Source organism: Equus quagga, chromosome 19, assembly GCF_021613505.1.
Source record: "Equus quagga isolate Etosha38 chromosome 19, UCLA_HA_Equagga_1.0, whole genome shotgun sequence".
NCBI lineage: Eukaryota > Metazoa > Chordata > Mammalia > Perissodactyla > Equidae > Equus > Equus quagga.
This window is the reverse complement of record NC_060285.1, coordinates 39219042-39242522: the sequence shown is the minus strand read 5'-3', so window position 1 is coordinate 39242522 and position 23481 is coordinate 39219042. Positions and strand designations below refer to the sequence as shown.

Below are 23481 nucleotides of genomic sequence, written 5' to 3'. Positions count from 1 at the left end.
AAGTTTCATAGTTTTTAATCCTTAAAGAAAATCCTTTAGCTATTTCACTATTTTACTAAAGCAGAATAAAATGTAAATTCAGCTAATGTCACAATCCTAGTCAAAGCCACCAGAAGAAAACTATAGGCTCCTGACGTTGTTTCCTTGAAAATTATGAGAAGAGACAGCAGAAAATTAATGAATATGACATTGGAATGATTTAAATAGTAAAAGGGCAAAAATTGTGATCCTAGGTAAGTTTAAATCCTATCACCATTGATTGATTTGAAACAAGAATTAACAGATATTAGATTAATAGAAAGAGTTTGAGGGTTCGAAGGACTGACCTTGAGACTGAGTCATGTTTCTTTCCTAGCACCTTAAGACAGTCATCTTATTTTTGGTACCTTAAATTTATATATATGAATGAAGATAATATTACATAAATGAAATAATAAACCCAACTATTTTGTAAACTATTCAGTGGAAACATATAAAGTCAAACTTGGTTTTCAATTTAAAAATGATGATTATAATTTAAATGTGCATGTAAATAATTATTGAATAATAAATGTTGACTTCAAGGTAGCTTTTTCAGTCACTTAAAATACTTGGCCAATTTTCGAGGAAAAATAAGCAGCATCCAAGAGCATATTGTTGCTAATGCATAAGTATTATAGAATTGAGAGTGTGTTCAAGCAAAACCTACTATTTGCCAGTAGAAAGAGACTGAAAATCTTGCTTTTAGTATCTTTACTCCGCTACTAAAACATTTGCCTGAGGTAGTGTTAGCTGAGCTAATTAATTATTGAAAATACAAAGTACTGTACTGCATATTATGTTTATTTCCGCTACTACAAATTTAATATTATTCTAATGCTGCTTGCATTATATGAATAACATAAACAATTGTTGGCCACTGTGATTTTAAAGGACTGTTACTTATTATCCCCCCAAATTTGATTTATTCATTCTATTATTTATCCATGAATAGCTTGAGCACTACCAAAATGCGTCGCCTTTCAGTTTTCCGAAAACAATCTTTATTTTGGAACCCTGACATTCGATATATCGTTAAGGCGGAACATGTTGAGTATATTGGAAGTTGTACCATACTCATAAGATTGCTTGTATTTCATCTTTTAGCTACACAACTTTTAGAGTTTGCTTTTTCAGCCAAGTTTTAAGCATTTTCAAGTTAAGAACTTTAATAGGAATTTCTGGCAAGTAATAACAACAGGCATTTAAAACCCTCCTTCATGTTATCCACCACCCTAAGTACTTTGCATATGGCAAATTTACATATCACAAGTCACTTACAGAGTGCATATCATTATCTCCTCTCTCCACCCACGCCTCATGTTACAGATGGTGAAACTGTGGTTCAGAAAGTTTAAATAACTTCATCAGATTTATCAGGCAATTGTAGTGGCAGAACTTGGAGTCAAGATCCATGATCTTTCCTATATATGATTTTGCCCTTTGTTATAATTATTATCAATCACATTTTTGACAAATGATTTTCATCACTTTGGCATAAACAATTAAAAGTTATTTCAGTTAAAAGAATCCTGAGAGCAATATATAATAAGTATGTTCAAAAAACTAAACTCTTCTTAGCAGGAATATGATTAGTGAATATTTGCTCATTTTTCAGTGTGGACACAAAAGAACGCCAGAATATATGGAAAGAGTGTGAAAATTGAACCCCAAAGGCCTAAATCTGACCTCAACTCTAATAGAAAGCGCGTTCAGAAGCCACATTTCAGATCCTCAGTGTTCTAATCTGTAAAATGGAGATTAAGCTATCTACCTTAGCTGCTCCATCATTTGGTTTTTAGGGTCAAATCAGCTGAGATAATGTGAAATGGCCTCACAAAGTGAAAGAACTATATAATTGAGAAATTGGATTAGTAACTAGCACAGGTGCTGGATATAAGAAGGGGAAAGCCATATCAGCATTACTAACACAACTTTAAGAGCATCTTTCAAGAGGCTATCCAACATAAAAACTATTTAGGAAAAAAACTAACAGAAAAAATGAGCCTTACTGCTTTTTCCATAGTCTATCTAGAATAAAAAATAAGAAAGACTTGCATAGATTTTCTAAATGATCTGTAAAAGTTGATATATCTCTGAAGTTTTATCAGAATTTGACCTATAGTATTTAAAAAAGTATACCCTTTAGTTTTAACCAGGTGTGTAGTGGAGCCGTGCCCTCACCATGTGCAGATAATATTTGAAGAAGGCTTTCTCTGCCTCTAATTACACTTTCATTTATTCAGTAAGCACTTGCTTAAGAGTTGGGTGTACCCAACCCAACTGATACTTCTTAGGAGGTAAAGGAAAGGAAAATAACAGTCTCCCTCTTCAGATGGCCTCCCCACATTGAAGAGACAATCACAAAGCTACTAGGAAACAAGGATCCGTATAGATAACAAGTCAGAAGGCATAAGTAAATGTGGATGAGAGACAACGTAAAGGGCTCACGTGTACTATTACTCAGGTAGACATTTGGAGGAAATCTATTGAGTCTTTTAAAAGAAGAAATGTGAGTTTGACAAAGAAACAAGAATAAAGGGAATTCTACATTCTTAGGGGAGATCTGTGAGAATCTACAAAATCAAACAAGATTCATACAGGGCCTTGCGGTCATATGCTCACAGCGGCAGTGCTTAGAAGTACAACCTCTAAACAGAAGAGAGATGAGATTTAAAAGGAAAAAACAAAGAAAAAGCCATGATATATGAGATTGACTGGCATGCGGAAACCCCTTCAAAAGCAAGAACAGAAAATATATCAGGGATCGTGGGAGTTCTAGAAGAATAAAGATGAAAGTTCAAATCTAAAAACTAGGAGACAAAAAGAAGAAACGATGCTACAAATTGGAGATCGGACAGATAAAATTGCCAGGGAGAAAAATACATTGAGAGAAACAGAGAAAACAACAGTTGGAGAGGAAAATTAATAAGTTTGTTCTGTAGCAGCAGGAATCCATTGGAAAATCAAGGGAAAATGTCCTGTGGATAGCTAGATAAGCAAGGGCTTTGTTCTCGCTGCTGTCTACCTGTCACTTGGTATAGTAATGAAATTAATGAGCCTGAATCTTCCCTTTCATGACTGGAAGGACTCAAATATTCTGCTCTTCTTCGCTCATGCATAACAACCACACAGTTCTCCTGTCAGCACAATCAAATCTCTCCAAGTTACAGGGAATTCTGAAAATGTGTTGCTTGCTCCTAGAATAATAAACAGAAAGTACAGGAGAAAAAAAATCCTTCCACAAGCAAGTAATAGGACAAAGTGCCATTTTTGTTTATTTGTTTATTTGTTGGCCTGAAGTTATAAAACAGCACAGGGAAGCAGGGAATGTATCCACCCCTTTAGCTGATATTCTTTGATCATAATTGGATTTAATCATCGTAATATTAAATTACTTAGAAAAGAGACAAGTAGATATTCGAATATTGAATTATCCAAAACTTACCATCAGGTGCCATAGTCAATTCTTGGTAAAGATTTTTTTCCTAGGGCACCCTTGCCAAAGTCAGAAAACAGATTAAAGACATTGTTAACCAAATTCAAAGCACCATAATAAAACCAAATACTAATTGGATCCAAATCCAAAAGGTGTTTGTTTTGAAGACTTCTAATACAAAAGTTAAGAAAAAAGTTTGCTTTCACCAGGGGAAGAAAAACCTGAGACATAACTATTTTTGAGTTTTGAATTTAGAGATTAGAACTCAAGAGAGACATGCTGCAAGTTTCGTAGGATAAATGAATTTCCCTTTAACCACGAAATTGTGTTGTCCACGGCGTGATTGAAAAGTGTTACCAACTTCCAAAGGCTTCAGAACCGAACTGCCCATGCATCGCCTTCACCTCTGCCAGCTTACCTGGCATCCCTTTATGTTTACCAACACACTTCTCCCTGGAGCCTGCAGACAGCGAGCTCCTGAGCTGACTGTGGAGCCTTATCTAAATCCTCTGGAAGTTGTGCTGGGGCTTATCTCTGCCTGAAGACCCAACATCATTCTCCATGTCAAATTTCAGACATTCCAATGTTGTGAAGATATGGATGGCTTTGCCTTATCGTTGAAAGCAGACTATTTTTACAGACATTTTATAAAATTAATAATTTGATTAATACCTGTGCAGATAAAATGGCCTTCAGTCAACGAACTTTTATCAAGACTAATCTTTGCATTCAGCAAGAAACATCAGTAACCTTAATAAATTATTCAGCAGGGTTGTGAATTTGTTCAATAGCACAGTACATACTGAAATCAGATCAACAGATGGAGGTTCCAGTAAAAATTTATCAGGTTGTGATTTTGTGCATATCAAAGCAATATAATATATTCTACTGAAGTTTTTTATTACTAGTTTTTTAAGAATTTATAGGTGAAGAGAGACAAGTTTCCCATTTTATTGAGTTCTAAGGTTTTTAAAAATAATTCTAAACAAGCATTCATTTGACAAGTAGAATAAGATTGCTGTGACTACATACTAGAAACAGAATCTAGCAAAAGACCCCATTTAATTTGTCATTTAACAAGCTGTCTGGTATTGTTCACAATTTGCTTCATGGATATTAATTAAAACTGCCCAACTGGCCTGTAAACTGTTTAAGTAAATTATTTCAAAGCTGTTCACCATTCCTCCAATGTGCTTAGCATTAATGTGTTAAATAGATGCTCAAATGGATGAGTTAATGAATGGATGAGTGAGGAGGGGAGGGAGTCAGGAAAAGAAATGGAGTCCCCAAAATGCCATTTTCACTCTGTAGCCAGCAAAGCTTCGGAGCTCACCTTCTCCATAAAGCCCTCATTGAACTCTAGGATTCTTTATCTTTCCTTTGTCTAACCTGCAACCTACAGAGCACACCTACTACGCTGAATTTTGTGTTAGTTCTGTGTTGGCTCCTCTCTCTGTTTTTTCCTGGGAGTTAGTCTTCTTGAGCTAGAGAAAGGGACCCATCGTCTCTGTGTTCCCCCACCACCTCCCGCACAGAATAAGCACACAGCAGATTGCCAAGAAGAAATAAATGAAAAGTTAAATGACCAAATGAAGGAATACGTTTTCCCTAGTTCATTAATCTTGGTGAATTTTACCCTGATGCTCTTGGAAAGAGTTTTTAATTTGGAGCCCAGTGGTCTTCTAGAATTAGCAAACTGTAGTTTCCACAAGGGTACCACATACTCCCAACTGTGTGGAAATTTAAACAAACATACACACGCTGCACACACATATTCATATTTTCCCATCAAGAGCCCATATCTTTTGACATTTTTTAAAAGGGGCATTTAATTCAAAGGCGGCTTCAAACTAGCATTCTTAAGAATGAGGAAAAGGTACGTTTGTTTAATACTCAGGAGCCAAGAATGAATAGTCTTTGAAGCTATTTCCATCTGTAATGAGAAATTCTTCATTCTGACCTTTGACTGGTTGATTTAATCTTAAACCGTATTCTGTATGACTTTGTACACTGTTTCAAATTTCACAGTTCATATTCTGTCTCCAGAAGTGGTTAATGAGTATACTAATCCACATATTTCCAGAAGTTTTTTTTTTCCATTTGCATTCTGTAATTTAGAAAAAGCTTTAAAATGCAAGGCTTATTTTGCATTTTGCCAGTTTTTGAAAAATAATTATCTTTGTGTGTTTTTAAAAATTATTCATCAACAATCTAAACGTAAAGCTTTCAAATACAGGTCATTTTTCCTACTGGTTAATAGCAAAATTAATATTTTCATATTATATTCTGCATCTTGCATCAATGTATGATAATCTAGAAAGATGATGGGTTGTTTTTGGTAAAACTAGAAGTTGACAAAAAGTAAATATAAGAGTGTAGAAGTATGTAAAGTATTCATAAAATGAATTAAACAGACATTAGTGCAGTGGTGAGGTACTCATATGACAAAAGAGAGAGATGTCAAAGGTGGAAAATGCTTGAAGTTATCATGTGAATTTTTGTAGCGGCCATAACAACGGTATTACCTGTGTCATCTTGAGCTCTTGATGAAGCTGAAATATCTAGGACTGATGTAAATGTACAAGCTTCTATTTCTCAGAGAGGAAAATACAGCTCGTCTTGTGAAAGAGATATGGACTTAAGGCTGTCTCTTAATGTGATGAATGGGGATGGAACTGATAGATAATGCAGAGCTGACCTTGAAAGTGTAATCAAGGAGGAAAGACAAAAACCAGTGAGTTTTGCCCTAGATTAAACCTAGAACCCAATGAGTAAATCCACCAGGAGGTTGCCAGCCTGGGAGATTGCAGTAGCTGACGGTGAATGGGAATGAGGCAGGAGTGAATCCAAGCGAAGGAAATGGAATTGAGTAGCAGACCTCAGGAAAATTCACGGAGCTGGTGGTGTACCTCAGAGACTGTCCATCTGCTTTGACTTGAGCTCAAGAACTATGGCTATGAGGGTTTCTTTCAAGCCACCTATCATTTACTGAGCACTGTTACGCTGATAGTACTGAGTCAGACATTTTAGAGAATGCAAAAAAAAAAAAAAAACTATTTAGAAATGAGAGCTCCGAATCAGGAGAGCTAGAGCAGGCATCCCTAGGCCGTAGGGTACTCATGTAAATTAGAAAAGGCACTTCTCCCAACTGCTCATTGTGGAGGTCTCAGGCCCAGTGCATGTCTCATGAGGACACTTCTGATTTGGGAGCATAAATTTGACATATGTGGATACGTGGCAGCTATCACTAATCCTAAAATGTTCCTTTTTATAAGTGTACCCTCTACAATACCCTTGGTTCTTTGTGAAGCTTTCATCTTTGATTTCCCGACATGTAAAGGAAAAGGATATTGCTTGCTCTATTAAAGAAAAGGATATTTAGCATGTCTACTTTTTGAAAAAGTGTATGTCAGGACCCCTTAAGTAATTTTTTTTTTTTTGAGGAAGAGTAGCCCTGAGCTAACAGCCACTGCCAATCCTCCTCCTTACTTTTGCTGAGGAAGACTGGCCCTGAGCTAACATCCATGCCCATCTTCCTCTACTTTATATGTGGGACTCCTACCACAGCATGGCTTGAGAAGCAGTGCATAGGTTCACACCTGGAATTCAAATCGGCGAACCCCAGGCTGCAGAAGCAGAATGTGCAACCTTAACCACTGTGCCACAGGGCAGGACCCACCTTAAGTAATTTTTTTTTTAAATTTATTTAGTGCCAAAACTCCCTGGAGGGAAAATGGTGCTTTCCAATCTGAGAGTTACATTTTATTATAGAAGGAATATTTATTTGTTGATTTCATCAATAAATATACCCCTGGAGCACTAAATTTTTACACAAGAGCGTATTGAGCCATGCAGATTCCATTTGAAAGTGTACCATATTATGTTCTGAGCACCGAGTTTGATAAATATAAGAAATTTACTTCTTTTAAAAAAGTAAATAAGACCTAGGTTTTATCACTTGCAAAGTAAATAGTAAGCTTCGTGATTACACAAGCCATATTTAGCACTGCATTCCAGTCCTAAGGAAAATGCCTGGTACATAGTAGATGTTCAGTATATGCATGTTTGATTAAATAATTGCTTTTTTAAACTGTTCAATTTGTGTCTCTTTCCCATGAAAGAAAGACCTCTATTGATAAGCGGAAATATTTGCTTGTGGTTTTTTCCTCCAACAGAATATTTGCTAATGGAAATTTATTTCTAAATGGTTCCAAATTATTTTTATTGTGTTTTCATTAAATATCAGTGCTTCATGTCATGGGTAATCTACCAAGAGCTGAGTTTGGGAGTGGTAAGAAGTGAATTTCATGTGTAGAAAGGGGGTATATTAAAATATCTTTTGTACGTTTGTACAGATTTGTCTTTTTATTTTAAATATTACATTTTTTTTACTAACCTAACATAAATCGCCCAATGTATCCTACCACATGGTCAGTATTTCCCATGTGGTAGGAGCTTGAAAATTTAGCAAATGTATGTAATGTTTTTATTTAAAAATCTGTCAACATTAAGTGAGACTTGTGTTGAGCCTGGAAAAATAAATGTCATTTAAGTGACTGAAGAGAAAACAGAATAGGATTTCAAAAAAGAAGGAATATACTTGAGAAAAATATGGGTATAGAACTGAGCAAAGAACAATGAGTTACTCAGTCTGACGAGACTGGAATGGGCATAGGGCCCAGTGAGAAAGAAAGATGGATATGTAGCGAGGATCAATGACAAAGGACGTTGAAAGCTATGCACAAAATAATTGAAAATTATGTATTAGAAAGTTTTGTCTGATAACAATGAATGGGTAAAATGGAGAGAAGAGATAACCAATGGGAAGGGAGATCACATGGAGGTAATGTCAGGCTTACACCTTACAAATGGAAATAGATGTAAAAGAAGTATAAAAAACATTGAGGACGAAATGGCCCAACTTGCCAATCAGTGAGATTTGGGAATAAAAATTTCCACATGGTTCCAATGTCCAAGAGGCAGGAAAGGATAGAACACTGACAGAAACCATATAACTTGTTTGAAGAACTGATTTGAGAAGATGAAGCATTCGTAGGAAACCTTCTGTAGGCAGTTGGGAATCCAGTCCCAGCAAATAGAAGGGAAGACAGAATGGAGTAACTGACCTAAATGCTTAAGGCCTGGGAAAGGATGTGCTCAACAATGAGTGACGTGAAGATGAGCAAGGAGCTAAGAATCTTGAATAACAACTCTGCTTAAGACTTGGGAATGGGAAAGGAAAGCGAAGAAAAAACCATAAGAGGCATAGAAGGAGATACTGGTAAGGGCAATAGAAACAAAAGCAGAAGAAAATTTCGAGAATGAATATATGATCAAGATTTCCTCATACCACAAACAATGTTGTTTGGGTTTAGCCAAAAGAAAACCATTGGTTGTCTTTGAGAGAGTCTTGGGCACAACGTTAGTGTCATGAGAATGGTTGCAGAAGGGATAGATAAAAGAGGTGGGTAAGAAGGAAGGATGGTAGAAAACATAGACATACCCCACACTAGTATCCCAATTGTATAGTTGTCTCTATGCAACATGTATTACAAATCTCTTGAGGTCTGCTTTGTATCTCTTAGGTTTCCTATTGCTGCTGTAATGAATTACTACAAATTTACTAGCATAAAACCACACAAATTTAATATTTTCTAATTCTGGAGGTCAAAAGTCCAAAATGGGTTTCACTGAGCTAAAGTCGAAATGCCAGCAGGGCTGATGCCTTTTTTCCCCAACTTTATTGAGGTATAATGAACTGTGTAAATTTAAGGCATATGATGTGATGATTTGATTTATGTGTATATTGTGAAATGATTATGATGATAAGGTTACTTAACACATCCATCACCTCACATAATTACCTGTGTGTGTGTGTTGAGAACATTTCAGATTTACACTCTTAGCAAATTTCAAGTCTACAATACAGTATTGTTAACTACGGTCACTATGCGGTACTTTAGATCCCCTAATCTTGTTCATCTTATAACTGGAAGTTTGTACCCTTTGACCAAGATCTCCCCATTTCCCCCATCCCCCTAGTCCTTGGTAACCACCATTCTACTCTTTGTTTCTACGAATTCTACTTTGTTTCTATGAGTTCTACTTTTTTAGGTTCCACTTTTAAGTGAGATCATATAGTATTTATCTCTATGACTTCTCTGACATTTCATTTAGTATAATGCTCTTGAGGGTCCCCATATTGTCACAACTGGCAGGATTTTTTCTTTTTTTTGGCTGAATAATATTCCATTGTATAAATACACTACATTTTCTTTGTCCATTCACCTGTTGATGGACACTTAGATTGTTTCCATATCTTGGCTATTGGGAATAATGCTGCAAAGAACATGGGGGTGCAAATAACTCTTTAAGATAGTGATTCTGTTTCCTTCAGATATTTACCCAGAATGGGATTGCTAGATCATATGGTAGTTCCATTTTTAGAGGAGGAACTTCCATACTCTTTTCCATAATGGCTGTACAAACTAATTTTTTCTTTCTTTTTTCCTTCCTTTCTTCCTTTCTTTCTCTCTGTCTCTCTTGCTTTCAAGGTTAGCCCTGAGCTAACATTCATGCCAATCTTCTTCTATTTTGTATGTGGGATGCCTCCACAGCATGGCTGATGAGTGGAGTAGGTCCCCTCCCAGGATCCAAATCTGTGAAACCTGGCCGCAGTAGCAGAGCACGTGGAACTTTAACCAGTAGGCAATAGGGCCAGCCCCAGAAATATTCTCTTTTGAAGCTGTAAGAGAGAATCCATTTCTCTGCCTTTTCCAGCTCCTAGAGGCTACCTACATTTCTTGGATTATGGTCCCTTCCTCCATCTTCAAAATCAGTAGCACCGAATCTTTAGCTATGATTTGGAAACTCCTCTTTCACTTATAAGGTCCCTGGTGATTACATTGGGTCCATCTGGAAAAGCCAGGATAATCTCCCCATCTAGAGATCCTTAATCACATTTGCAAAGTTCCTTTTGCCACTTAAGGTAACATAATCACAGGTTCCAGGGAACAGAATGTGGACATCTTTGAGGGGTCATTATTCTGCTTACCACAAAGTCTAAGTTAAAACATAAGAAGCAGTTTCAAATGGACTTTGACTTAATTCTTATGCATCATTACACTTGGGTTAAATAAAATGTGAGCTTAATTCATTAGAAAATGAAAATATTATTTTTCATAGAGAGCTTTTAGACTAGTCTATTATTTTCTGCTGAAAGGACTTTAAGTTAAGTGTCAAAAGTCTTGTTATAAAATTCCATTTAATGATAATTGGGTAACAATAACAATAAGCTAATAGCTTTCTGCTAGTAGCAATATTTTGATGAGGCTATTTTTGATGGATTAAAGAAATCACTTTTGGCAGTATCTTGTGCTGTTATTTATTTGCTTCACTGGTGTTTTTAAACATAAAATGTTGTATTAAAGAGGCTTCAAAGCTTGATAAGCATCGTTTCCTTTGTAGACACTTATAATGTGCACATTTTAAACCTAATAACGTAAAGACATTGGAATTTCTCAAACTATTCAATCTATGGTTTTTCCTCTGCATATAGTTTTCCCTCTATAAAATTGAAGGGATAATGAACAAAACTGCTGTGAAGATTAAATGAGATAATTTAGGTAAAACTGCAGCACAGTTGCTGGCCTATAATAAGTAAGTCTCCAATAGATTTTTAGCCTAATTCCATGAGATTTGCTCACTAATATTGAAACATATTTCTATAAATACTACAAATAGATAATACCGTGGATGTTTTTTCTTACTAAACTTACCAAATTTTAAATTTGGTTGCTGTATACAATAAATTTTTTAACGTGAGCATTCAATTCAAGTAACTCCATTTAATTAAAAATTGCAGTTTATATTATAATTAACTATTCAGTCAAGTTTTCATATGGGTACACAAAATGATAACATTAAGGGTGTTTTTTTTTTCTGTATCTAAAAAATTCCAGTAAATTGTGGGAAAATTTTGTTAATTTCATGTATTCAATACAGCATACTCAAAGTTAAAATAAAGCTATTCAGAAGATCAACTGAAAGCAAATCTAGAAGACAGCAGAGCTTTAAAAAATAAAAGTCACAAAATATTTAGCGGTTGTAATTTACCTTCAAGTTGCACTATTTCAAATTTCTTCCTGTAATTCTATGTTCTTATCTCTTTAACTCCTTTTAATTAAATAATGTTCCAGTGCTTTCACTGTCTATTTTCTTTTTGTCAAGTTGTCAACTGATTTCTGTCTTATCCTGTGTAATTTAAGAGACTCTTCTGTAGCTCTCTGAGAGACTTTCACACGAGTCCAACTAGAAGAATGATTCACGAGGTTCACAGTGAAGGCTCATTATTAATACTGTCTTGCCAGCAATGAACATGTAGGCTCTGTCCTTCGTGCATGGCAGGGTTTTAACCAGATCAAAAGAGGTAGAAGCTTTTAAATGAGGTATTGTGAATGACATCACTGGTTGCTTTAATTTACTTTTTAAAAAAAATATGATTGTTTAACGAGACTAGAGAACTATAAGAAAACATGTCTTTGGGTGTGTGCTTATCCATAACCTTCATAGAAATATTTCTTTGGCTGACAAGACAATTTCAGAAGTTGTGATTTTAAATGTCCTTAGGTTAACATCTAGTAGTCAATTATAAGCTAGAATAACATGCATGGTAAGTATTCTACACTGAAGCCAAATGCAAGGAGAGCAAACATGGAGAGTTTTCTCAGTTTTGAAGAGAGGTTAATTTTTAAGTGTTTCTGCTTCACCAAAGTACTCCTAAGTTGTGTTCAGCAATCACTGGTACTAATGATGTTTATGGAGCTAGAAGAAAACAACACTTTTTCTTACCATTTTAGTACCCAATGTCTTTGATTGCAACAGGCAAGTCAAATTACTTCTTCTGATTAATCTCAATAGTTAAATAATTCCTTTCCAGGCAAAGGGAAACCCTAAATGTTTCCACAAGCCCCTGTGTTTTATATGTACATGTGTAGGGGGTGCCAAATAAGAAAATAGATTAGCTGTTAGTAGATGGACAACTGTAATAGAAAAATGTTTGTTTGAGTATACTTATATGTGCTTTATTATTTTAAACAAAGCCTGTAATTCTGAAGCCTCTCCTCTTATCTAGCAATCATCTCTTTCTCCTCCCAATTGCCCTAGCATATCCACTGATCTCCTCTCAGTGTATTCATCTCATTCTTTGTATATTTATTGGTGTGCATCTTTATGTTCCCACATACACTCTGAGCTCTCTGCATTACCCACAATCCTTAGCCCTATGCCTTGAATATAAAGCAATAGCTAAAATTCAGTTCTTGCTCTGCTCTGGATGTCATCCCAAACTTTTCAGATACCCTTTAATCTTCAAAGGCGATGAACTAGGTACCACTATCATGTTCACTTTGTAGAGAAGGAAACACACTCAGAACAGTTATGCAATCTAGCCAGAGTCCCACAGCCTGAAAGTGGCCAAGCCGGAATCCAAGCCAGGTTTTAGAGCCACTGAATATCTCACCACTGCCCTGCCTCCTGAGACCCTGAGTGGGCGAATGACCCTATGACTGACTTTGACATTATATTTGTCACTATGATATTATATTTGTCACTAGATATTATATTTCACTACCACTATGATATTATATTTTTCTGTTCATTTGATTAATTTGATTAATTTCTGTTCATTTGATTATGCCCAGAACATATTAATAGAACCCCTAGCATTTGATTTGATTAGATGAGTAATAGCAGCTAATATTTATTAACTTTTTAACATTTGCCGGGCACTGCATCTTATTTCAATCTTCAAAAGACTAGGAGGTACCTACCAATTTACCTGTTCTTTGGGGATGAGGACCCTGAGGACCCTGAGGACCCTGAGGCAGACAGAGCTTAGATAACTTGCCCAAGGTCGCACCACTAGTGAATGGCGGAGCCAGGGTTTAAACTCAAAGGTCCAACTCCAGAGCTAGGCTCTGAATGAACAAGCAATGGACTAATGGAAATCTAGCTTGGAGGGGCAGGGAAGGCTGTAGTGAGGAGATGACATTTGACGTATCTGGAAGGACAAAGTGGAGAAGATAGAAACAACACTGTAGGCAGAGGAAACATGGATAACTGAAGGCCAAACAGTGTTCCCAGAGCACCACAGGCCCTCAATAAATACAGATGAGCAAGTGAGTGTCTTTATTGAGTTGGGTGGATTGAAAGGTTTTGCATCTAGAAGTGTTTTATTACTAATGTTCTGTGCACCTTTTTTTTCTTTCAGTGCCACCGTGGGCCTTAATTGCCATAGCCATAGTTGCAGTCCTTTTAGTCCTGACCTGCTGCTTTTGTATCTGTAAGAAATGCTTGTTCAAAAAGAAAAACAAGAAGAAGGGAAAGGAAAAGGGAGGGAAGAATGCCATTAACATGAAAGATGTGAAAGACTTAGGGAAGACCATGAAAGATCAGGTAATGTATTCATTCCATATTCCTTCTTAGAATATTTTATTGAAAATTAAAATATAATGATTTTATGCCAGATAAGTATAGAAAAAAACAACTTCTGGACACATGTCATTATTGTAGAGATGATTTGAAATCCTTTCAGTCATTACTCGATGTCCCAAAGTGCAGTGGAAACATTTGGTAGGACTTTCCAGTCTCCCAAGCATAGAAACCAGAAAAAGGCATCCATGACCATCAGGGCCATCTTGATAGGGCCAGCATGTTGGAAGGATACATGAATATTTTCATTACATTTCTTTAGCCACTCTAAATTGTGTTTAGAGTTAGAGAAATTGAATAAAAAGTATCTGAATGTTCCCCCTCTTGTGCAGGGCAACTTTCTAACATTATCACCGTTCGTAATCATGTTAAATAACGGAGTTTTATAGCTGTTCATCACACATGATGAAAGCCAGCATTCCTACATATCCATCCAGCTCAGTAGTTGGTGCTCAGGAATAATGAGTTATACAGGGAAAGGAAGAGAAGTATGAGCTGCTCCTAAAGAACACGGCAGAATCTTTAAGGCAAAATTCTTATTTCCTCACCTAGGGACAATTAAAAGCATAAGGTAGGTTATGAAATCCATCTGGCTGGGTTATCTTCCCAAGCCTAAGGAAGTTATTTGGATGTCCTTTACATTGTTGTCTATTTTTACTAAATTAATTGGATGATTTGGTTCAGAATGAAGTTTACTATCAAGAATTATAATGATTAAATGCCTCCACTTATTTCTTGAAATCATATTCATATTGAATATTTATAAAGAACATTTAATTCATATTAAAAAACATAAAGATTGTTCATAGAAATAACATTGTCAGTTGTCACTATTGCTCTTCAAACAATTCAAAAGTTCTACTTATTCCCAAGTAGCAACATACATAGGCAGTTTTATAAATTCTTTTTATAGTATTAATTACTATTAATTGAACTCTTAAATATGTAAATCTCCTTAAGAACAATTTAGTCAAGGAAGGCATTTTAGTACATTTGCATAGACCCAGTTAACCACACACTCAGAACCCTAACCCCTCTCCCAGCTGGAGTTTCAAACACTTTTCTCAGGGACACGATGTCTACTGACAACAATTTCACAAAGCCTCATTCTTCACTTGCTGCACTTTGGTTTGGTTTCAGAGCCGTAGAATGGATATTATGCCTGTGCTCATGCTCAGAGAGCTTTGTCCTGAGCTCAGAGTAATAAGGGTTACATTTTTCTGAAAGTTTCAGAAGCCCACACACAAATATTCAACCACAGATGCCTAATAAGGTTTTTTTCTCTTCTTTGGTTAATTTGTTACATAGAAACTGAAATTTTAAGTCATGTCTTGCTTTATTTCAACATTTCCATAGCAAGCAGGATTGGATACAGATTTCCTTAACAGATTTGAATAAGTGTAGAAAGAATCTCCTAGATAGACATAGATTGAGAGATTTTTACATGAATTTCAGCTGTATCTGTGATGCAATAATTTGAAAATACGAAACTATCACTTTCCTAGCTATAATAAAATTCAAATGTGGTTTTCCTGTATCCTAGAATTAACAGTTAAAAGCACCAAATGATGTTAAATGATAACCATAGCGTTTCTTCCTAGCATAAGAAATCTGTACTTTTCTTTGTGGAATTTGTTCTATATGATGTAAGATTGTAACTTATAGCATGGTAGTGATGTTTATTACTCCCGTTATGACCTGGATAAATGACCAAGATCTCAAACGCAGTAAAAACAGAGAACTGATGGTGGTTAACTTTTCATTGATCACCTATTCCTTTGGATGGGAAGGGAAGAGAAAGTGGCCTAAACAGGAAAATACTAGGAAGTCAGTACTAGTTTATAGCAATCTACTGTTACAACATAGCATTTAGGATTTCAACTACTCAAAAAGATGTTTTTAATCATTTTAAGTAGATCACATTTTCTATTTTGGATTTTTACAGGTCTTGTTTTATGAACAATTAAATGTACAGAATGAAATATAATTTGGACAAGTGAAGATAGGCCCCATTGGTAAACGGTTATACAATAGTAGCTTCTGATACTTTTTAAGGCAGACAGAAATAGCTAATAATGGGTTCTATCATTTTATGAAAAGGAAGGATGAAGCAGTAAAATCGAATGTACAGACTTTAAGATGCTGTGTCACATGGTGATCATCCAATCACCCAAATTCAAAACAGCATAAACACAAAGTAAAATTATTCTTCAATAATTTTATTTTCAGAATATTTTAAACAGAATATTAATGTGCATATGGGGAAGACAGTAAAGATGTATATGCCTCTCTCATTTAAAACAGGACAGATGTGAGAGGCATTTTAGATATGATTTCTTAAGATACATAGGCTCTAGGGCCATCAATAAGTTTTTATTATTTCAATCCGTATAAGAACTCACAGAAATTCAAATTTCAATGTTTACGGCTACATGTCTCTATGGTAAGGTTTCATAACTAAGGAAGAATTTTAAAATATTCTGCAATGACAACAGAAGGTAACTATAGGTAGTGTATTTACACAGCATCAGAAATATACTTAAGGTTTTTTTAATGCCTTAAAACTTGAGAACACTAAGAATTCGGAGGGACAAGATCAACTTGCAAAGTCATAGGTCTGGAAAGGTCATTTCTCCATGGTTTTCACTAATGTGTGTGGATATTTTAATTTTTATTTCTTCCTTCTATGTCCTCCCTATCTGTGTTGTGTCTCATGACTGTTCTGGACTGTCCCTGGCGGTAGGTTTCCTCTGCTCTTAGACACCCCTGGTCAGCGCTCGGGTACATTTAGTGGCCTGGCAGCTGGGGCTCCACAGCGGAGAGTGTTCCATTCTGACACACATCAAGAGGCTGAACTAAATTGGTTTTTTTTTTTTTTTTTAAAGATAAAGGCTTCTCACTTCAAACATTACTAACTGGTTAAATAGAAAAGTATTAGAAAGCTCGAGTTTTTAAGTGATGGGCACAGAAAGAAAAGTTGGTCTCTCATGGTATTTTAGTGTCTTATCAAATCCAAATCTGAAAAATTTAACTTAGAATGAACAAACGCTCCTTCTGATGGTTGTAAACCAAGCACCTTCTGAATGTCGCAGCAAGCCAGAAGCACGTGCACTAAATCTTTGAAATTTAAAACAAGGTCTGATGTTCCCAGCACAGCTTTTTCTGCTGCAATTTACCAAACTCTCAGAACTGCTGGGTTTACAAGCTTTTTTTCCTCTGTCTTTTGTTCTGATGCGGGAGGGGCTGTTGCTCTCAAGATATTATAATAGCTACTGATTTAACAGGTTTGAATTTAATATGTTGGTACAGAAAATGTCTTGCTTAAGCTCAGCCTTTGGGACAAGAATAGACTTAATCATTTCACTGATGAACAGTGGCACTGAGAAATTATCAAAAATTTAGGCCTATTTCATGCAGAATAATTGCAGAGCTGGTCCTGCACCTTTTATTAGGGCAAAACCACTTGAGGAGAAGGAGTTTTAATATCGCAGCTATTTCAAATTGCACTGGGCTGAAACACGATATGTAAATTGTCAGTTCTGAAAGAGACCTTTGAAAAAGCATTTTAAATCCGTGAAATTTTGTATTATTATGATAGAGTCACATGAAGATTTTTCAGACAGAAATATGCATTAAATAGTTTGATATTATTTTATGTAAATTGAAATCTTACAAGGAGGCAAGTTAGCTAAGCTGCAATTTTCCAAGCAGATCTATGACAGAGTTCAAGACTTACACACAGCTAAAGTTTTGAAGGGACAACCTGCTTTCACTGTCTCCAGTCCTCTAATTAAACTCAGTAGTCTTTTCTTGTCACTTAGCTACCATGGTCCCTTTAGTGACCACCCCGCCCAAGTTAGAAGATTAATATAAATTTTTAATAATCATGTTGTTTCATACCTTTGGCTCTCAGTAAATCAACATTTTACTCTTCAAGGAAACATCCAAGTATAAATAAAACTTTCCAAAATTAAATGACGTATGGCTAACCAGATTTGAAAGGTTTCTACACAGATGTAATAACGGTAATTTTCAATTTTCCAAACGCATTATAGGCTCCTGAAAATTTTCAAGAAGCAAAAAAGGGGAGGCATCTCTGACTGCAGCTCAGTTCTGTTTAGATGATCTTCCCACTCGAATGAGTTCTATTAATATGATGCCACCAAGTCTCAGTTTTTTAGGTTCAAATTTGAGTTAGCCGGGTAGAGCCAAATTAGAAAATCTTGTCAATTCCAGCACTGAGGGTGCCATTTTGAAGCACCACGGAGGGTCTCTGTGTACACCTATGAGTGAGGAGAAAAGCTTTCCCTCAGCAGAGAAGGAAGGACCACGGGTCTGGGAGGAGGGGGTGCTGGGGTGGTGGAGCCATAGTCTGATGACTCGGAGCCTTTCTGAGCCTGAGTACACTTCTTGCCTTTGAGTTCTACATGAATTCTGAGATTTAATTTGATTAGTGACAAGAGTTAAGATTCCTTTATTTTGTCAGAGATATAAAGCAGTTGACCACTCGTATGTCTTATCCTGATTTCTGTGAAATTTTACAGTAACACACACACATATACACAAGAAAGGCAATGAAAATGCCATAATCAAAAACTAGGAGAGAATATTTGGTATCTACAATAACGGAAAGGCTGAGACCACTAAAATACAAAGAGTCTCTACAAATCAACAAGAGATAGCACAAGAGAAAAATTTGCAAAAGATTTATACTGGCAGTCCCCAGAAGAAAGAATACAAATGGTTAATATAAAGATTTTTAAATTTTTTTACCTTCCTAGTGGTCAGGGAAATGTAACATTTTATCATTTCTAATTTTTAATAATAACTATATATAGATTTCTAATTATTTTTTCCTAATTATTTAAAGCAACAAGAATGCACATCCTTAGACATAAAGCTTCTAATATTTATAATCTTTAATATCTTGGATTTTTTAGCAAAATTTTTGCACTTGCTAGGAAAATACATTATATATTTTTATTTTTAAAACAGAGGAGCATTTGATTGTATTTTATGAAATAATGAGCTTTCTAGAATTTTAATTTATATTGCACTTAAGTTTTAGGTTATAAAGAATATTCAGTTGTTCCAAATTGAGTTTTGAGATTTCAGTATCATGATTTTTGTTCGTGAATGCAAAATGAATTTTTATACCAATTTGATTTTCACCAAATTGCAAACATAACTCTTCTTATCTTTTGATATCAAATAGACACATAAATCAATTTAATTCAGCCTAGCTTTCTGTGGAGCTGTTATGAAAATAAAGTGGTAAACTTAACAGTGGAAGGGGAGTCGATTTTTCTTTAAACATGCATTTGCTGGTGGCATGTTTTTTTCTCTTTTTCCATAACCATTGTAAACGTATATATAAAACATAGGAAATTAAAATTTTCTGAGAACCGCTTACTCAACTATCTTTTTCATAGGAAACAAGCAAGAAAAGGCCATGCATTTCATATAAATTACTCCATGCATGTAACAATAATGTTTTACATGATGCTTAGATCTCTTTCAACTACATGAATGTGAAATCTGGTCTGATCAACAGCATGTTTATCATATTCTGAAAGAAGCAGTTTTATCAGAGCCAAATATAATACCGAGTTGACATGTTCTTTGCAACAACTTTACATTTTTTGCCTGCAGTATACTGAGGGGCTTCTTCCATTGCTTCCATGTTGCTTGCTGATTGGGGAAAAAAATTCCGTGCACAAATGGAATTTAAAAAATATGTAAGCAGCAAATGTGAATGTGTGTCAGACAAACTGAAATTTCCAGCATCTTAGTGCTTGCTTCTAACAGCTTGGAAGTATAACCACAGTCCCAGCTTAATCAGGGTTTTGATGAAAATTCACTTGAATTCACATATCATCCATTTCCCTACTCATAGGCCCTGAAGGATGATGATGCTGAAACTGGACTGACCGATGGGGAAGAAAAAGAAGAACCCAAAGAAGAGGAAAAATTGGGAAAACTTCAATATTCACTGGATTATGATTTCCAGAATAACCAGGTCCGAGGGGAAAAATGTCTTCTAATTCCATTACATTTTCTGAAATTACCAAGTAGAAACTGAAGCAACATACTTCTTAAAACATTTCACTTGCTGCGAGGGGAAAATGCAATTATCAAAGCTATTGATGAAATAATTTCTAAGTGCAGGCGGTCCCCTACTTGCTAATTTAACTTCCGGTAATTAGAATTCACAGTATTCAACCGATTACAGCAATTTATGGCACTTAGAGCAGGCAGGCAGAATACAAATTAACCCGAAGCAGTCAGTCTGATTCTGAAAGCTCCTAGCCCCAGGCCAGCCCCACAGGTTCCTCGGGCTGAGCTAGAACTGTCTTCCTTGGGCTTCATGGATTTGAATCCAAACAGGGGAAGGCGCATTTGAGTTAGGTCACCATTCAAGCCAAAGCTTTGAAACATACTGTAACAGTTTGAGAAGGAATCAAAGATGGAAACTCGATGTAGCCCATCAATTTCAAAGGCAGGAATGCCTTAAGTACTCGCTTGATGCTTGATGACGTTCCTAGTACTAACGAGACAGCAGTTCTAGAAAAGTAGAAAGACTAGCAACTTGCTTTCTAGTGCCATGGCTGCTGTCCACAAAGTGAAAAGGCACTAAAGGAGGAAAGAAAACACGTTCCTGCTTCAATTTCTCAAAAAGCCATGAGGCGCCACCTAGATTAATGACAATTATGAACGCTTTTTATTGACTGCCTGTTAGAGAGGTAGCTCAAAGATAACTGTTAAAAATCTCTTTACATAAAAAGACCTTCTAGATTCCATGACATTGATGAAGATGCCCCTTTACCTTCTGAATCGTTTAAGAAATTAAAAAGTTAGGTAAGAATAGTGGAATCGGCTGAGTTAGAGATCAGACTCTCAAGAATCCTCAGGGCATAGCCCTCCTCCCAAGAGGGGAGTTTTAAATCTCTCCAGTTTGTTTAGCTTCACTCATCTTCTTGGGTGAGGATGAACTGATAAATGTAAATACAGTTACTCTAAAGCCTGTGTGAATTATTTCCAGTTTGATGAGGAATGAGCAATAAATAAATCAAACACCGATGCTCAGCTCTGACGACTAACCTCCAAAGGCAGTAAGGCTGTGAGAGCTCTAAGCAACTGCAGAAATTCTGAGTTTTATTTAGGAATTGACAGTTCCAATAATGTCTTCACTTTTTGAAGTTTCCAGAGGGTTCCTCACGAAGAATGTATTGATATGCTCTGTCATATTAAAAATAATTTTGTTTGATCAGCTTCATTAGAGCCCTAGCTAGTTATTTCATAAAACATTCTAGAAAGCTGTATATTGGCTATGGATACAGCTTTATAGGTATGGATTTACACAGATTCATAAGTATACCATTTATAATTAATTAAATAGGGCATTCGAGGTCATTTCTATCACTTCTACCAAATTTTGATCATCAGGACTTGGTTGAGAGCAAAACTTCCTATTATTTATATATTCTAGGGAAGTCTAAGGTCAACCTACGTTATCCTAACATAAAATTTTTTCCTGAAATTTCACCTTCCTTTATATATGTGTGCAGTATTTTTCTACTAATTTATTCTACTTTCCTATTTTCTGGTAGAAATCTAGTGGTGTCTCATCTTGCTTACTCATAACTTCTAAGTTGGCGTTGAGAACTATATCATTTTATAAAGTAGTATTTTTAAGAAAATAGCAGCACTGAATTTTTTTCTTACTCAAATATATTGAGAGTCTGTTTACTGTTTCCTTTCTAGCAAACATCAAATTAAAAAGGTGTTTCATTCTGAGGATCTAGAATATTCTACCTGATGAAATTTTGTGTAATATTATGCATTGATTTTTGCAAATGCTGTCAGCTCATCTGATTTATAAAATGATTTCTATGAGTCATGGGAGATAAAGTGTGAGGACCTTCATAGATAAGGTTGTGATCAAATATACATGTTTGCTTACCAAAACGAAGAGACGACCCTAAAGTCCTCTGGCTGAGAGGCTTTCACGGGGGAGAGAAGCGCGATACTCACTGTCAGGCAGGTCAGAGAAAGGGGTTGTAAGAAGGAACTCCACCCCTGATCTAGTTGTAAAGAGTTCAGGATGTATCGCCAGTGCTTTCTCTGCCCAAAAGAAAATTTATTGCAAAAACAGGGAAGGAGAAGATAGAATCTTGCTTATGCACATTGCTATCTAAAGGCAAATTCCAGATACCAACTTGGCAAACCAAACCAACAGACCAACTGTTTGCTCTACTAATCACGTCTTTATAATCTGATGTCCTTTTAGCTATTCTTTGACCATCTGTCTGTGTTTTGTTTACCTACAATCCGCCACTCTTATTTCTACTGTTGTATGATGATGCCACAGGATATTGAAGCATTAAAATGGAAACAACAATCATTCAGGGTATTGGTCCATGTTAAAAATTGAACCACCTAGGGGCCAGCCCAGTGGCATAGTGGTTAAGTTCACCCACTCTGCTTTGGCAGCCCAGGATTTGCGGGCTCAGATCCTGGGCGCAGACCTACACACTGCTCACAAGCCACGTTGTGGTGGCATTCCATATACAAAGTAGAGGAGGATTGGCACAGATGTTAGCTCAGGGCCAATCTTCCTCACCAAAAAAAAAAATTTGAACCAACTAGCCAAAATGCACTTACAAACATGGTGCATTAGTTTTACAGAAAATGGATGTGACTTTTCTTTAAGGAGGTGAATTGCTTTTCCACTCTATTGGTTAAAAAGTCATAGACTCAAATTTAAGGCCCTGATGTGAAAAGCTATGATGTGACTGCATTTACCGGATAGTATACACCTTGAATAACAATGAGTCTACTTTTGTCTCCCATATGGATCTAAACCAGTCTGTTGACACAAAATGTCTGATGACAGGGCATCCAGAATAGTCCACTCTCACCTTTTGTTTTCTTTCAAAAGCATTAAAAATGCCAGCATACACTCACATGCATAATAAGACATAGCAATGTATCACCGAGAAAACCATCTTGAAGAAATGCAGAGATTTCTGCTGTATTTGAAAAAAAGAAAATCAGAAACTTAGTCATTTAACATTAAAAACCATATCTGTAATCTCCCTTTCCTTTATATGAAGCTGAAACTATATTTCTTTGACTCTGTGTCCTATATTTAAACACAGAATTTAAGATATAATAGTCATTTTACTGTAAGTTAAAAGAAACAGTAGCCAACACACAAGTAAAGGTCAATATGATAAAAACTTGAAGATCCTATTTTTAATCTCAATATGCTACCCAACTTGTAAGAAATTTCTATTTAGCTGCTCTGAAGCTCTGGTTCAAAATAAAAATTTCCTACTTTATAATTACAGACTTGTGATTGTTTAACAATTTATTTCCACTTACAAATCATGCCCTGGAAAGAAAAATAATGCTCAAGGGCTTTTAGCAACTGGAAAGTTACTTGATTGCAACCCTTTTGCAAATATGAATTCCATATTTAACTGTAATCAGCAACCTTTTAAAAGCCTCCTTGTGCTTCAAACCAGGCT

At 35.8% G+C, this 23481-nt stretch overlaps 1 protein-coding gene across 1 annotated transcript in view; it reads left to right on the top strand.

Annotated features, from left to right (window-relative positions):
• Nucleotides 1–23481, top strand: part of SYT1 (synaptotagmin 1) — a 520201-nt gene that overhangs the window by 362961 nt on the left and 133759 nt on the right. The window contains exons 5-6 of the mRNA XM_046646394.1: nucleotides 13728–13912; nucleotides 19845–19967. Coding sequence (XP_046502350.1) covers nucleotides 13728–13912; nucleotides 19845–19967 — 308 coding nt within the window. The remainder of the gene's footprint in view (nucleotides 1–13727; nucleotides 13913–19844; nucleotides 19968–23481) is intronic.